Genomic DNA, 17,230 nt, shown 5'->3' with positions numbered 1-17,230 from the left:
TCCACGTCCTTCCTATAATGAGGCGACCAGAACTGTACGCAATACTCCAAATGCGGCCGTACTAGAGTTTTGTACAACTGCAACATGACCTCATGGCTCCGGAACTCAATCCCTCTACCAATAAAGGCCAACACACCATAGGCCTTCTTCACAACCCTATCAACCTGGGTGGCAACTTTCAGGGATCTATGTACATGGACACCGAGATCCCTCTGCTCATCCACACTACCAAGAATTTTACCATTAGCCAAATATTCCGCATTCCTGTTATTCTTTCCAAAGTGAATCACCTCACACTTCTCCACATTAAACTCCATTTGCCACCTCTCAGCCCAGCTCTGCAGCTTATCTATGTCCCTCTGTAACCTGCAACATCCTTCTGCACTGTCTACAACTCCACCGACTTTAGTGTCGTCTGCAAATTTACTCACCCATCCTTCTGCGCCCTCCTCTAGGTCATTTATAAAAATGACAAACAGCAACGGCCCCAGAACAGATCCTTGTGGTACGCCACTCGTAACTGAACTCCATTCTGAACATTTCCCATCAACTACCACTCTCTGTCTTCTTTCAACTAGCCAATTTCTGATCCACATCTCTAAATCACCCTCAATCCCCAGCCTCCGTATTTTCTGCAATAGCCGACCGTGGGGAACCTTATCAAACGCTTTACTGAAATCCATATACACCACATCAACTGCTCTACCCTCGTCTACCTGTTCAGTCACCTTCTCAAAGAACTCGATAAGGTTTGTGAGGCATGACCTACCCTTCACAAAACCATGCTGACTATCCCTAATCATATTATTCCTATCTAGATGATTATAAATCGTATCTTTTATAATCCTCTCCAAGACTTTACCCACTACAGACGTTAGGCTCACCGGCCTATAGTTACCGGGGTTATCTCTACTCCCCTTCTTAAACAAAGGGACCACGTTTGCTATCCTCCAGTCCTCTGGCACTATTCCTGTAGCCAATGATGACCTAAAAATAAAAGCCAAAGGCTCAGCAATCTCTTCCCTGGCTTCCCAGAGAATCCTAGGATAAATCCCATCAGGCCCCGGGGACTTATCTATTTTCACCTTGTCCAGAATTGCCAACACTTCTTCCCTACGCACCTCAATGCCATCTATTCTAATAGCCTGGGTCTCAGCATTCTCCTCCACAATATTATCTTTTTCTTGAGTGAATACTGACGAAAAGTATTCATTTAGTATCTCGCTTATCTCCTCAGCCTCCACACACAACTTCCCACCACTGTCCTTGACTGGCCCTACTCTTACCCTAGTCATTCTTTTATTCCTGACATACCTATAGAAAGCTTTTGGGTTTTCCTTGATCCTACCTGCCAAAGACTTCTCATGTCCCCTCCTTGCTCGTCTCAGCTCTCTCTTTAGATCCTTCCTCGCTTCCTTGTAACTATCAAGCGCCCCAACTGAAACTTCACGCCTCATCTTCACATAGGCCTCCTTCTTCCTCTTAACAAGAGATTCCACTTCTTTGGTAAACCACGGTTCCCTCGCTCGACCCCTTCCGCCCTGCCTGACTGGTACGTACTTATCAAGAACATGCAATAGCTGTTCCTTGAACAAGCTCCACATATCCAGTGTGCCCAACCCTTGCAGCCTACTTCTCCAACCTACACATCCTAAGTCATGTCTAATGGCATCATAATTGCCCTTCCCCCAGCTATATCACCTTCTATCACCTTTTCTAATTACTTGCTGTAGCTGCATACTAGCCTTTTCCGATACATGCACTGGGACACTCAGATCCCTCTGTAATCTCTCACCATTTAAATAATAGGCTTCCTTTTTATTCCTCCTGCCAAAATGGACAATTTTCGTTTTTAAATCTGTATAGTCACAAGTAGGCTTTCATTAACACTGCAATGAAGTTACTGTGAAAAGCCCCTAGTCCCAACATTCCGGCACCTGTTCAGGCACACAGAGGGAGAATTCGGAATGTCCAAATTACCTAACAGCATGTCTTTTGGGACTTGAGGGAGGAAACCGGAGCACCCAGAGGAAACCCACGCAGACATGGAGAGAACGGGTAGACTCTACGCAGACAATGACCCAAGCCAGGAATTGAACCTGGGACCCTGGAGCTCTGAAGCAACGAGTGTTATACACTGTTACTGTGCCACATTACACTCCCATTTGCCAGATCTTACTTATTTCACCTATCTATATTCCTTCTATACATGCCATTACCTCCTACACCATGAGCTTTTATTTTCCGCAATAACCTTTGATGTGGAACCTTAGCAACTGCCTTCTAGAAAACTAAGTACAGACATCCATTGGCTCCCTTTCATGCACAACACATGTTACTTCTTCAAAACACTCTCAAGAAATTAGTCAAACGTGATTTCCCAATCACAAAAGCACATTGACCCCTACCCTGGCCTAATTACCTTGAATTTATCCAAGTGCTTTTCTAAAATCTTTAATAATAGGTTCTGACATTTTCCCTATGACAGATATTAAGCGAATAGCCCGTAGTTCCCTTCTTTCTGTCTCCCTTCTTTTTTGAACAAAGGAGTTACATGCGCTATATTCCAATCTAATGGAACCTTCCCTGAATCTTGAGAAGTTTGGTATATCAAAACCAACGCATCAACTATCTCACTGGCCACTACTTTTATGACCAAATCCATCAGGACTAGAGGACTTCTGAGGCCACAGCTCCAACAATTTGCTCAAATCGGGAGAAACTGCTTCCGCTAATAGGTTATCAGTAACCACAAAAGGACACGGCCAGTGGAAGATGGACACAGCCATCACAGTGGAAGATGGACACAACAAGTAATTAGATGGTGGTCTAATGGTAATGTCATTGGGCTAGTAATCAAGGTTGGGGGACATGGGTTCAAAGTCCACCAGGATTGGTGGAATTCAACAATTTTTAATAAATCTGGAATTGAAAGCTTGTCTCAGTAATGGTAGCCATGAAACTATCAATTGTTTAAAAACTCATCGAGATCACAAATGTCCTTCAAGGAAGGGAATCTGTTGTCCTTGCCCAATCTGGTCTACATGTGATCCAGATCTGCAGGAATGTGGCTGACTCTTTACTGCCCTCTGAAATGTCAAAGCAAGCCTACAAGTCCAAGGGAGGTTAGGGATTGGCAACCAATGCTGGCTTTGCCAGTGATGCCCACATCCCACTCAAGAATAATAAATGGCAATGAGGAAAATGTCTCCCAAACAGCAAGTTGCTGCATTCTGGATTGCCCTTCCAAAGAGTGGTGGAAGCAGATTCAATAGTAACTTCCAACTGGGAGTTGGATTCAAAAGGGAGTTGGATTCAAAACTACAGCAAGACAATGTGGATTGAGCATGGGAATGGGACTAATTGGATAGTTCTTTTAAAGGGTCAGCACTGGCACAATGGGCCAAACTGCCTCCTTCTGTGCAGTACCTCAGTGGTCCTCCCACAGAGGTGGAGTCTTAGTCAAGGTAGATTAGGGATCCATTCAAATAGTGGGCATTCAAAATAGTTCAAAAGACTACAATGCCTGGTTCGCAGAACTTACCTTCGTCCATTCAAGGATGCAATCAAGGCAAAAGTAATGTGCACAGCTTTCTGGAGTTCCAATTGCCTGATCCCGGAAATGATTCAGACAGATTGGGCAATTTTCAGCCTCATCATCAGAGCTGCTTGCCCACTTCCTTCCAGAACTGGCCTTCTCCGTGTTGTCTCCTCCAATAGCTTCCTCCTCATCATCATTGCCTTGGGACAAAATAAAATTGTTTTTTTTTTTACATATTCAATGGCCTATCCACTCAACAGCCTCCGACTGTAAAACTGATTTATAAGCATGACAGTGGAACATTGCTTATAATATAAATTTAAATTGCAGCTTTAATGTAGTCAACCATGCCAAGGTGCTCCACAGGGGCATGATCAAAACAAATAGAAAAGCAAAATTTTGGAAAGCAGAGGTAAAATTAGGAAATGCTGGAAGTACTCAGCAGGTCCGGTAGCATCTGTGGAGGGAAACAAAGTTAATATCTCCTGTTTGTAGCAATTCGCCCTGTCCTTTGTGTATTGCAGCATTTTCTGCTTTTGTTATCAAAACAACTTCGAAATCAAGTTTTGTGAGGAGAAATTAGGGCAAATGAGCCAAAGTTTGGTCACAGAGTTAAGTTTCACAAAATATTTTAAAACAGAAGAATTAGTTGGAGAGATTGAGAGAGGAATTTCAGAGTTTAGTTCTTAGGCAGTTGACGATGTAACCACCAATGGTGGAACGATGAAAATGGAGGACGCACAAGAGGCTGGAATTAGAGATCTCAGATTGTTGGAGGGTTGCAGTAGGTTTCTACAGAGATAGGGAGAGGAAAGGTCATGAGGTATCTGAACATAAGAGAAATTTTAATCTGAGACATTGCCAGGAGCCAATATAGGGTCAGCGAGCAATGGATTAATGGAACTTGGGACAAGTCTGGATATGGGACAGCAGAGTTTTAGATGAGCTCATGTTTGGAGAGGGGATGCCAGCCAGGATATCTAGTTATGTGTTAAGATAATGAAGGCATGAATAAGGGTTTCATGGGCAGAATAGAATACCAACGTAATCAAGTTACAATGGGATAATGCTATGGGCATTCCAATGTACAACAGAGAAAAGAAGTGTATGTAAAATCCTCTACATTGAAACATTTCAAAAGGGGATTGGATTAAAAATTTTAAAATGAAACCACAGCATTTTATATGGAAAGAGTATGGGAATCAGATGAATTGGATAGTTCTTTCAAAGGGCCAGCACTGGTGCAATGGGCCAAATAGCCTCCTGCTGAGCAGAATTTACACTGGAATAATCAAGGCAGATTGGCAATCCATGCAAATTGTAAAAATTTAAAAGTGGAAGTTAGGTAAAAGCAAAGTAGAAATTTAAGTTTTGAAGAATGACTTGAACTGCAGCAATACATACTAGAACAGAGAAGGCCAAAAGGAGATTTAAAGAGGTTTTGAAGATAGTAAATAGTTTTGATAGAGTGCGTAAGGAAAGGGAAATTTTCTTCTTGGTTGTGGAATAAGTAAGCTGAAGAGTAGAGTGATGCTTGCTCTTGCTTTCAGTGCTCTTGAACAATGTGTGAGCTGGTGAGCGAAAACAGCTGTTATTATAATAAAAAAGGAGGTCAGCACTTAAGATGCAACAACTGGCAATTTTGAAATCAAAATGGTTAATGCTTTTCAAATTTTTGGCCAGTTTAAACATGGATTTGGGGGCTGTCCAGAATAACACAGAATACAGAGGCAATGATTGGCACAATATTAGAACTCAACTTCCAACAACTCCGCCGTGTCAGCCGACATCAGGCAAGTCCTAGTCTGTGTTAAGTTATCCATTTGCAGCTTAGGTTCAACTAGGGATGAGCAGAGAGAGGGAAAAATGTGTAAGAGTTCCTGAATCACTACCCAGTGACCTCTACATGAGGATACACGCACATGCTCACACATGAACAGATAAGTGCAAGGATAGGTGTTGCGATGCAATTTACATGCAGCAATGACCATTTGGTTGAAGCACCATTACCAGTGCTACCTGTTCTTGTAGGAATTAATCTATCTTTCATAGCATGACGGTTGAGGGGGAAAATAAATTTCCTTTCAAGACTTGAGACTTTTTAAAAATGTAGTTTTTGCAAGGGAAGTTATGTACCTGAATAATACTTGGTCCTATCGATTTTGGATCTCTTCAGGATTAACAATTCTTATCAGATCAATTAGGAAGCATGCACGAATGAATTCAAGTGAATCAAGTCTTAAAAGGTGGTGAACCACTTCTCGGCCTTTTGGCCCTGATCAAACCGAGGTCAGGTGTAATTTGCCTGTTCTCGTCAGCTTGGATCTTGTATATCTCTCTTGTGGGGACCGTTAATTGGATTCAATTTGAATTGTTTTATGGAGCAAGCAAGGAGGTGGATAAATGGCTTGCCCTGCCCACTCTGCGCATTGGTTTTGTAACGGAGAAAGGAAAAACTATACCTGGGGCGGCACGGTGGCGAAGTGGTTACCACTGCTGCCTCACGGTGCTGAGGACCCAGGTTCAATCCCGGCCCCGAGTCACTGACTGTGTGGAGTTTGCACATTCTCCCTGTGTCTGCATGGGCCTCACTTCCACAACTCAAAGATGTGCAGATTAGGTGGATTGGCCACGTTAAATTGCCCCTTAATTAGAAAAAAAAATGAATTGGGTACTTTAAATTTATAAAAGAATAAAAAACAAACTATACCATCTTCTGCCTCCTCCTCATCTTCATCCTCTTCATCATCTTCGTCAACTTCCTCATCATCTAAGTCATCATCTTCCGCCCCTTCTCCATCTTCATCATCATCGTCGTCGTCATCTGTACCATCCTCATCTACGTCATCCTCGCTACCAGATTCCTCTAACAAAAGAACACACATTCAGAGTTTTAAAATCAGGCTTGAGGTTAGACTTCCGCTCCACCTTTTTACAGAACTTCACATGTCACTGATAATGACTGTTATGAAAACTCCTAAAACTCACTGGCAACACTCAAATTGAAGGGTTAAGGCACCTCAAGATTGCAAGTATTAGTAAAGGCCATATGTCTAAGAGCCCAGTGGATGGCAAAATATTCCTGTTACATACTGCAGCAAGATTCAAAAGTGTTCAAGTTAGTCATAATAAAATCAATAAAACCAATAGTGGTCAATGTCAGGGAGAGACTTTATAGTTAAAAGTTTTATTATTCAATAAGTTCAGGGCTTATCTGCAACTCCAGATGCCTTGATCCCTTAATACCTTGGAATAACAAAAATCTACCTATTTTGTTTTAATGGATCTAACACTGGTTGCTATTTATAGAAGAGAGTTCTAAAACTCTGTCACACTTTGCGTGTATCAGTTTTCCAATTGCCATCTACCTGGCAGCATGCAAAATTGCCCAGAATAAATAAAAATAAACCTGTCAATTCGTCCTCTAATCCAGTGTTTTTCAAACTTTTTTTCCGGGGACCCATTTTTACCAACCAGCCAACCTTCGGGACCCAAGTTGGCCGACCTTCACGACCCACCATTTTCTCTTATGTTTGCTGCTGACAAAATGAAGGAATCGCAATCGCGCACCGATGAGCGGCCACGCTTGCGCAGTGAGGCCGCATTTTTTTAATATAGTCACGGTCGTCATTTTGAAGGGCGCTTGCAGCCGGCATTGTTAAAAGCTGGATGCTGTGCGCAGATTAGCGCAAATTAGGAGCGCCGCGACATGGCTCCGCGGCCCTGCCAACACCCGCCCCCAACTTTGAAATGAATACCCACTTAGTAATAAGTAAGGATTTGGGGAAATATCGGTGTAGTCATAAGGAAATGCAGTGCATGTTGTGCATTTAATAAAGTGACACATCAGAGGATTATTCATTATGTTACGGCACATTATTAAAGTCAGTGTAGTAAAGCATGCATATTGGTAATTGATTTAAGAACAGAAAATAGTAGAGCAGCACAATAATAGCACTGTTGCTTCACGGCGCTGAGGACCCGGGTTCGATCCCGGTAACGGGTCACTGTCCATGTGAAGTTTGCACATTCTCTCTGTGTCTGCATGGGTTCACCCCCACAACCCAAAGATGTGCAGGCTAGGTGGATTGGCCACGCTAAATTTCCCCTTAATTGGAAAAAAAGAGAATCGGGTACTCAATTTACATTTTAAAAAAACAGAAAACAGTGTGTGATGCTTCATGGATATTATTTGAACTCGAGTGGTGTAAACAGAGTCTCCCCCAGGGGTCAGCGTTAGCCCTGTTGCTGTTCACGTTGCGCATTGGACTTGGGTCTGGGAAGCACTACAGCAAGATCTGCAGACAATGCAACAATAAAAAAACACTGCGTATGTGAAATAAAAACAAAAGATGACAGAAATATAATCTCAGAATCTTGAGGCCCATCGAGTCTGCACTGGCTTTCTGAAAGAGCATTCTACCTAGTCCCACTCCCCTGCCTAATCCCTGTAACCTTGCACCTTAAAGAAAAACAACTGAATGATTCAGTGAACACCTTTCAGAATATTGCGTGTCCTGCTTTATCAGAAGCAAAGTTTGATTCAATAATTAAAAGGAGATATATTCCTTTACATGCAGGTTGAGAGTCTCACACATGGTATGTTGCCTTCCTGCAACCAGGGTGAAAGTAATTTCAAAATAACTTGACAGCATATTGGAGGGGAAGGGGCCAAATCTAGTTGTAATCCATGCTGGGCCAACAGCATGGGGAAGAGTAGGCAAAATAACCTGTTCAGAGTGTACCAGGAACTGGAAGCAAATTTATTATTTTTTTAAAAGAAGACCTCAAGTTTTATAATTTAAGGCGCTGCAAACTACAGAGCTGAGGACCAAGAGCTGGAAGGTGGGATTAGACTGGATAGCTCTTTTCAACCAACACGAACACAAAAGGCTGAATGGCTTCCTTCTGTGCCGTAAATCGTTCTGTGTCCTTGACCCATGTGCAAATTGGTGTGAAGATAAGAAGATAAGGAGATTAGGGAGTTGAAGAAGTGGCATGGGAAAGAGATTTTTAAAAAAAAAATTTAGAGTACCCAATTAATTTTTTTTCCAATTAAGAGGCAATTTAGCGTGGCCAATCCACCTACCCTGCACATCTTTGGTTTGTGGGGGCGAAACCCACGCAAACACGGGGAGAATGTGCAAACTCCACACGGACGGTGACCCAGAGCCGGGATCGAACCTGGGACCTCAGCGTCGTGAGGCAACAGGGCTAACCCACTGTGCCACCCGTGTGGGAGAGATTATCTATTTTATCAGACACTTTTACCAGTTCCGGGCAAAAAAGGTGCTGCTGCTGGTTCGGGCTCCACGAGAACTGGGCTGAGCATAAGATCCTAGTGGAAAGAGTAGAGTGGTCAAAAGGGCTTTAAACTAGTGTCATGTATGCAGAAATGATTATATATTGTATTTTATATTTGTGTCAGTAATGCTGTTAAATGACTGGGTTACAGTATATATTTGTTGCAGTAATATTAGCAAAGGGCCTAGATTAATGTATCCATATGGTGTGCCTGCTAAAGCTGCAATTAAGGAGACGCAACAGGTGAGGTTATGATCAATTCCAACCATTTACTTCATTACAGATAAAGGTCTAATGGGATATTTTTATGATTCCTGGTAAATCCCTGGAGCGTCCGAGCTAAGCAGGTCCAGTGACAATTTAGTGGGATAAAGATGATATAATTACTGGGAGAAGCCAGGTCTGTCTGCAGTTTTGCAGTGGATTTGAGTCTGACAAGACAATGGGTTTTAAGTTAAACAGCAGTTTTGATAAATGCTGCAGGTTGAGCAGAAGTGTAGTGGTTCTGCTTTTGAAAGGGTCTCCCTCTCCAAAAGTCTCAACACAACTAAGCAAGTAATCTGTTAACTTGAATTATACATGGCATTTGAGCTGTATTGGGTTGCTTGATTGGAGTTAGTAGCAGGTATTGATAGCAAATTCAAGTTTTTCCTTTTGGTTAATAATGGTTTAACTAATCATTGTAAAGCTGTTTCTTTGATGTTAATGTGGGTAATTCTGTGTTTGAATTGAAGATTGCTTCAACATAAAAGATACCTATTTGTCAGAGTCATCACTCCTGGGGTGAAGTATCCTTTCCTCACAGTTTTACAGATTTAAAAATATTGTTTGGGGTTCTTATCCAGTATCCTAACAAAATTGGGGGCTCTTTACTGGTATTAAAAAGTATAATTCCTGATTTGACTTGAATTACTGAATTTAAAAACAGCATGTGTGAGGAACTGGTGCTTTTTTCAGGTGTTGGTACTCTTGTCACATTAAATAGGGAGTGACTGATAAAATGGCTCTTTCAGCCCTGGGTGTGGAGGAGTCACTCTGATTCGCAGCTTTTGGATTTGGCGGTCAAGCTGCAGTTGGCTTTACCTGAAGGGCTGAGTAAGGGAGAGATAATTAAAGTGGATAGCTCAGCATTTAGATTCACAAAAGACACTTAGATTCACAAAAGACACATTAGAATTAGCTAAAATTCAATTACAAATGAAATAATTAGAAATGCAGGAAAAAAGAGAAAGAAATAGAACAGAGACAGTTTGAATTGGAATTAAAAGCAAAGAAAAATAAGAGAATGCGGCAATGACAGAACAAAAGGGAATAGAGAGTTAGAACTTCAGAAAAGAGATGATCAACTTAAAATGTTGATGTTAAATGAAGAGATTGAGGAAAGGCCAGAGGGTGGGCTAACCCCTCTGAGTCACATGCCTAGTGGATATTCAAGCACTGCCACAGTTTAATGGAAAATATGTGGAAGCCTTTTTATTTCATCTCATTTGAATTGGCCAAAAAGCATTTGGATATTGTTGGTTCAAATGAAGTTGGTAGGTAGAGATAGTAAAGTGTTTGCATCACTATCAGAGGAGGTATCTAGGGATTATGAAGAGGTGAAGAAAACCACTTTAAGTGTATATAAACTAGTGCCAGAAGCCTACAGTCAGGAGTTTAGAAATCTAAGGAAAGAATCAGGTCAGATGTATATAGAATTTGAAAGAATCTAACAAAATAATTTTGATATGTGGACAAGAACATTAAAAATTGACCTAAAATATGAAGCTCTTGGGGCAGTACGGTGGCGCACTGGATAACACTGCTGCCTCACGGCACCGAGGTTCCAGGTTCGATCCCGGCTCTGGGTTACTGTCCGTGTGGAGTTTGCACATTCTCCCCATGTTTGCGTGGGTTTCGCCCCCACAACCCAAAAAAGATGCGCTGGGTAGGTGGATTGTCCACACTAAATTGCCCCTTAATTGGAAAAAACTAAATTTTTTAAAGTATGAAGCTCTTAGGGAAACGGCTATTTTGGAGAAATTTAAAGATTCACTTCCCGCAGTAGTGAGAAAGCTGCTAGACAGGCAGCAGACTTGGACTTAGCTCTTCCCTCTGCAACTGGAACCTCGACTTCCTGACCCACAGACCACAATCAATGAGGATAAACAACAACACCTCTTCCACGATAATCCTCAATACCGGGTCTCCACAAGACTGCATACTTAGCCCCCTACTATACTCCATATACACACACAACTGTGGCAAGATTTGGCTCCAATTCTGTCTACAGGTTTGCTTATGACACGACCGCAGTGGGTCGTATCATGAACAACGATGAGTCAGAGTACAGGAAGGAGATAGAGACAGGAAGGAGATAGAGACCCTAGTGGCGTGGTGCAACGACAACAATCTCTCCCTCAATGTCAGCAAAACCAAGGAGCTGGTCATTAACTTCAGGAACTAAAGTATTGTACACACCCCTGTCTGCATCAATGGTGCCACGGTGGAGATGGTTGACAGCTTCAAATTCCTAGGTGTGAACGTCACCAACAATCTGTCCTGGTCCACCCATGTCGACGCTGCGACCAAAAAAGCACCACAGCACCTACGTTTCCTCAGGAAACTAAGGAAATTCGGGATGTCCCCATTGACTCTTACCAATTTTTACAGATGCACTATAGAAAGCATCCTATCTGGCTGCATCACAGACTGGTATGGCAAGTGCTCTGCCCAAGACCGTAAGAAACTACAGTTAGTTGTGAACACAGCCCAGTCTATCACCCAAAACCGCCTCCCCATCCATTGACTGTCTATACCTCCCGCTGCCTTGGGAAAGTGGCAGCATAATCAAAGACCAGTCCTACCCGGATTATTCACTCTTCCAACTTCTTCCATTGGGCAGGAAATACAGAAGTCTGAGAACATGCACTAACAGGTTCAAAAACAGCTTCTTCCCCGCTGTAGACTTCTGAATGACTCTCTTATGGACTGAACTGATCTCTTCACACATCTTCTCTACTGAGTAGTGCTGCACTCTGTATGCTCACCAATTGCCTGTGCCTACGTACTTACATTGTCTATTTATTTATGTCCTATGTTTTTTTTAATGTATGGAATGATCTGTCTGGATTAGACGCAGAACCATACTTTTCACTGTACCTCGGTACACGTGACAATAAAACAAATCAAATCCAATCCAATCCAATCCAGAAATGCCAGATGATTTTGAAATAGTTCATAAATCAAGGTTTGGTTTTCAACATCAATTTCAATCAATTTCAATCTTTGAAGGATAGAAACTGGGGAAATGAGAACTCCACAGGTGGTCAAGGCAAAGGAAATTTAGTTGGAGATATTAAAGAGATTTTGCCTCGGGTTAAAAAGGTAACCTATGAAGGTGGAAGAGAGACAAGAAAATTTAAATGTTTTCATTCTAATACGGTTGGTTACACAAAGTTGCAGAAAAACAGTGGATAAGCCAGTGAGGTTTATGAAAGTGGAATAAAAATCCCTGGTTGCAGCTGTAGAGATGCAAAGTGTGTACAGCTGGTTCAGAGGTCAGTTGATAAGAAGATGTCTGATCTTTTAAAAGATTTTGTTTCTGGGGGTAAGACTTACTCATGTGTACAAGGGTGAGTAGGTAAGGCGGCTAAGATCTCCCACAAGTCCCGAAAGACAGCTGTTAGGTAATTTGGACATTCTGAATTCTCCCTCTGTGTACCCAAACAGGCGCCGGAATGTGGTGACTAAGGGCTTTTCACAGTAACTTCATTGCAATGTTAATGTACGCCTATTTGTGACAATAAAGATTATCATCTTTAGGAATACAGTCGCAAGTCAATCTTTAATGATGAGAGGGTTTAATCTTTAATAATTAGGGATACGAGAAGGAGTATTGCCAGAAAACGTGGTAATATGTGGGATTACTGGTGGTGAGCAGTATTTCATTATGTACGGCAAGGTTAGAGTCTGGCGAAAAGTGGTGAAGTGACAGTATGAGTAACAGAGAAATTACCTTTTTCAGCGGTACAATTTATCCTGGGTAACGATATAGCTGGATCACAGGTGGGAGTGATGCCTACTGTGGTTGAAAAACTGGTAGAAAGTCAAACAACTGAGGTATTCCAAGATTCATATCCTGGGGAGAGATTCATATCAAGTTGTATCCCCAGTGGGTTGGAGAAAGGAGATTGTAGAAAGGGTAGCACATGAGGTTGCACTGGGGAGGACATTTAGGAGTAAGGAAATCTCAAGCAAAAATTCAAAAACATTTTTATTCACCTGGACTATATAAGGATGAAGTTGAATATTGCTGTACATGTCACACGTCAGGTAATAGGAAAACCTCAAGCGGTAATCAAACCTTAATACCCATTACTGCATTTGAAAAATCTTTTACTCGGGTCCTAATTGTTTGCGTGGGACCCCTTCCTAAGACGAAAAGTTGAAATCAGTATTTGTTGATCATAATGGATGAGTCCACTAGATTTCCAGAAGCCATTCCGTTTTGAAATATTACAGCTAAGAGGGTTGTAGAGCAGTTAACTAAATTTGTTTCCACATACGGATGACCAAAAGAAATCCAATCAGATTAAGGATCCAATTTTATGTTGACGTTATTCGGCAAAGCTATGGATAGTTTAGGAATAAAGCAATTTAAATCAAGTGCGTATCTTCCAGAATCACAGGTCATTATGGTATGAAAGGTGGTATCAGGCTTTAAAGACCATGTTGAGAGCCTATAGTCAAGATTATCCAGAAGATTGAGATAAAGAAATTCCATTTGTACTATTTTCAATTCGAGATGCACCAAATCAATCAAAACATACGGTGAAATTGACAAAAGAATGTTTTTCAGTCTGGACTAATGGACTGTGGTATGACTGGAAAAGTCCCTGAGAATTTACTGCGCTTTGCAGCCTGCAGAGATCATTTATTTTTCAGCTTGGGGAGACAACCTCATTGTTGGGTGGAGCCAAGGAACGCAGAGACATATTCTGCAAAGCTTTAGAGGGGCAGTTTATGGAGAAAACTTTGGAATGAGGAGTTGAGTTCTGATCTGCCTGCCGCTGACTCCGCAATTCCCCACAGCAAGATGGATTGAGAGCTGTCTGTTTATTATCTTGTTGTTTCATGGGAAATTGAGTAGTAATGTTTAAGGGCAATTGTAAGTTGTTCTTTTTGGGTATGAAGTAAAAAAAATTTAATATTGCATTCATAATAAAGTTTTGTTTTTAAAATAACCACGCCCTATTTCTTCACGCAATCACTCCTGGAATGAATCATTCTTTCCGCATATTCTTACAAATTAACTCAAATATTGGGGTTTTGGTCCAATATCCTAGCCATTGTTGGGGTCTGGTTTGGGATTGTAATACAAGAAATTTGGATAAATTACTGAGTTACCTTCCGGAGGAAAATTAAAGTGATCTGAAAGCGTTATTGGTCACATAGAGCTATATGCGGGAAAAAACTAGGAAGTACAAAGGTGATTATACATGATGTAGAAAATTCTATTCCAATTGAGCAACATCCATATAGACTCAATCCACTAAAGTTGGCACAGGTACAAAAGGAGATTGAAAGCATGCTTTAAAAGGACATCATTGAAGTGAGTTGCAGCGATTGGAGCTCACCTAGTGTGATGGTACCAAAACCAAATGAAACGCAATGATTGTGTGTGGACTATAGGAAAGTCAATGCAGTTACGAAGCCAGGTTCAAAGGGCTGAATTGCCTATTCCTGCTCCTAAGTCCTATGTTCCTGATTGAGGTCAACAAAATTGAGAGGTATAGATAAGGTGAATAGTCAGAGGATTTTTCCCAGGGTGGAAGACTCAATTACAAGGGGGCACAGGTTCAAGGTGAGAGGGGGAAAGTTTAGGGGAGATGTGTGGGAAGGATGGTGGGTGCCTGGAAGGCGTTGCCAGTGGAGACAGGCACAATAGCAACATTTAAGATGTATCTTGATAGGCACGTGAACATGCAGGAAATGGAAGGATACAGATCGTTTGGGCAATTAGGTCTAAATAAGGAATCTGGATCGGCGCAAGCATGGTGGGCCGAAGAACCTGTTCCTATTGTGCTGTGTTTGTTGTTCTTTGACTGAAATTTAAATATAAGGTCTACAGGATAGATAGGGAAAATGGTTGGGGAAGAAGATTAGGTTAATGTTGAAGAACAAAATCACTTGGAATCATAGAATATCTCAGTGCAGAAGGTGGCCATTCAGCCCATCGAGTGTGCACTGACCCAACCTAGGGCTAATCCCCTGGCCTTATTCTTGCAACCCTACCTTAAGGGGCAATTTAGCATGGCCAATCTACCTAACCTGCACATCTTTCAAACGTGGAAGGAAACCAGAGCACCCAGAGGAAACCCACACAGGCACGGAAAGTGCAAACTCCACACAGTCACCCGAGGCCAGAACTGAACCTGGATGCCTGGAACTGTGAGGGAGTAGCAACTAGGGGATTTTCACAGTAACTTCATTGCAGTGTTAATGGAAGCCTATTTGTGACAACAATAAAGATTATTACATGGATACCATGAGCAGTTCCAAACAACACCCCTTGGAATGTTATAGTGGTCAAGTACGCAGCTTAACCAGAATTATACCTGGACTCGAAGGATTAAATTACGATAAAAGATTACACAAACAAGGGCTGCAATCATTTCAACTAAAGAGTAAGGATTGATTGGATTAAAGTTTTCAAGGAAGTAAGGGAAGCAGATAAGGTACATGATCCACTTGTTGGGGAGTCTAAGAGTAGAAAGCATAGTCTAAACTTTAGAGCCAAACCTTTCAAATCATTTTTAAAAATTCATTCTTGGGATATGGAGGTTACTGGCTGGGCCGGCATTTGTCATCCATCCCTAATTGTCCTTCAGAAGGTGGTGGTGAGCTGCTTTTTTCAACCACTGCAGTCCATGTGGTGTAGGTACACCCACAGTGGTGTTAGGAAGTGAGTTCCAGAATTTTGATCCAGCGACAACTAAGGAACGGTGATATATTTCCAAGTCAAGATAGTGAGTAACTGGGCAGCACGGTGGCAGTGGTTAGCTCTGCTGCCTCACGGTGCCACGGTCCCAGGTTCAATCCTGGCTCTGGGTCACTATCTGTGTGGTGTTCGCACATTCTCCCTGTGTTTGCCTGGGTTTCGCCCCCACAACCCAAAAAGGTGTAGGGTAGGTGGATTGGCCACGCTAAATTGGCCCTTAATTGGAAAAATTAATTGGGTACTCTAAATTTATATTAAAAAAAGATAGTGAGTGACTTGGAGCAGCAGTTCCAGGTCGTGGTATTCTGCCGCTCTTGTCTTTCTAAATGACAGTGGTCGTAGGTTTGGAAGATGCTACTAAGGAGCCTTGTAGAGTTACTGCAGTGTATCTTGTAGATGGTACACACGGTTGCCATTGTTCCGTGGTAGAGGGATTGAATGTTTGTGTAAGGGTGCCAATCAAACTGGCTGCTTTGTCCTGGATGGTGCCGAGCTTCTTGAGTGTTGTTGGAGCTGCACTCACTCAGGCACGTGAAGCATATTCCATCATGCTCCTGACTTGTGCCTTGTAAATGGCGGACAGGCTTTGGGGAGTCAGGAGGCGAGTTACCTGTCACAGGATTCCTTGCCACTGACCTGCTCTTGCAGCCACAGTATTTATCTAGCTAGTCCAGTTCAGTTTCTGGTCGATGGTAAACCCCAGGATGTTGAGAGTGGGTGATTCAGCAATAATAATGCCATTGAATGTCAGGGGTCCCTCTTGTTAGATTCTGGTTACATTCTCTCTTGTTGGCGATGGTCATACCGGTACTGGTATGGCTTGAATCTTACTTTCCACTTGTCAGCGCAAACCCAATAATTGTCCGGGTCTTGCTGCATTTGGACATGAATGCTTCAGTATTCGAGGATTCGCAAATGGTGTGGAACATTACGCAATCATCAGCAAACATCCCCACTTCAGACCATTTGGTGAAGGACAGTAATTGATAAAGCAGTTTCAAGAAGGTTGGACCTAGAGTTCCCTGAGGAACACCTGCAGCGATGTCCTGGAACAGTGATTTTTTTTTAAATAAAAGATCTCAATTTTATTTTCCACAGAAAACATGAAAACAAAACTATTCTCTCCAGCCAGCGATCGCTCAGATCTGCCCTTCCATATTACCCTTCTCTGCAAGAGAGGTTGGTGGTAGTGTACCAGCGATGGTGTATGCCTTTACAGGCCAAGCTTGCTCCTTCTCCATTCTCCTCTTGGAGTTGTACCTGTTCTTGTTGCCGGTTTTCATGCGGATCCACTGCGGCCGGTTCGGCTTCATCTTCTTAGCGAGGAATCGCTTGATCCTGAAGGTTTGTGGAATGGCATGGCCGAACGTCCACTCCGGCTGCCTCACGGGTGGAAAGAGCGT

General features: G+C 42.3%; 1 protein-coding gene across 6 annotated transcripts in view; it reads right to left on the bottom strand.

The window, feature by feature from the left end:
* The window catches only part of phrf1 (PHD and ring finger domains 1), a 144,188-nt gene that overhangs the window by 92,990 nt on the left and 33,968 nt on the right, over positions 1-17,230 (bottom strand). For 5 of the 6 annotated variants that reach the window (XM_038808010.1, XM_038808007.1, XM_038808012.1 and 2 more), the window contains exons 3-4: positions 6,252-6,407; positions 3,545-3,741 (exon numbers count right to left, since the gene is read on the bottom strand). In XM_038808010.1, coding sequence (XP_038663938.1) covers positions 3,545-3,554 — 10 coding nt within the window. In that variant the 5' untranslated portion in view covers positions 3,555-3,741; positions 6,252-6,407. Of the gene's footprint in view, positions 1-3,544; positions 3,742-6,003; positions 6,099-6,251; positions 6,408-17,230 lie in introns of those variants that run through there. The other variant, XM_038808011.1, reaches the window with a different exon arrangement.

The sequence above is a fragment of the Scyliorhinus canicula genome, chromosome 9 (genome assembly GCF_902713615.1).
Source record: "Scyliorhinus canicula chromosome 9, sScyCan1.1, whole genome shotgun sequence".
Taxonomy (NCBI): Eukaryota; Metazoa; Chordata; class Chondrichthyes; order Carcharhiniformes; family Scyliorhinidae; genus Scyliorhinus; species Scyliorhinus canicula.
The sequence above is the reverse complement of the archived record's forward strand: the minus strand, read 5'-3'. Positions and strand labels throughout refer to the sequence as shown.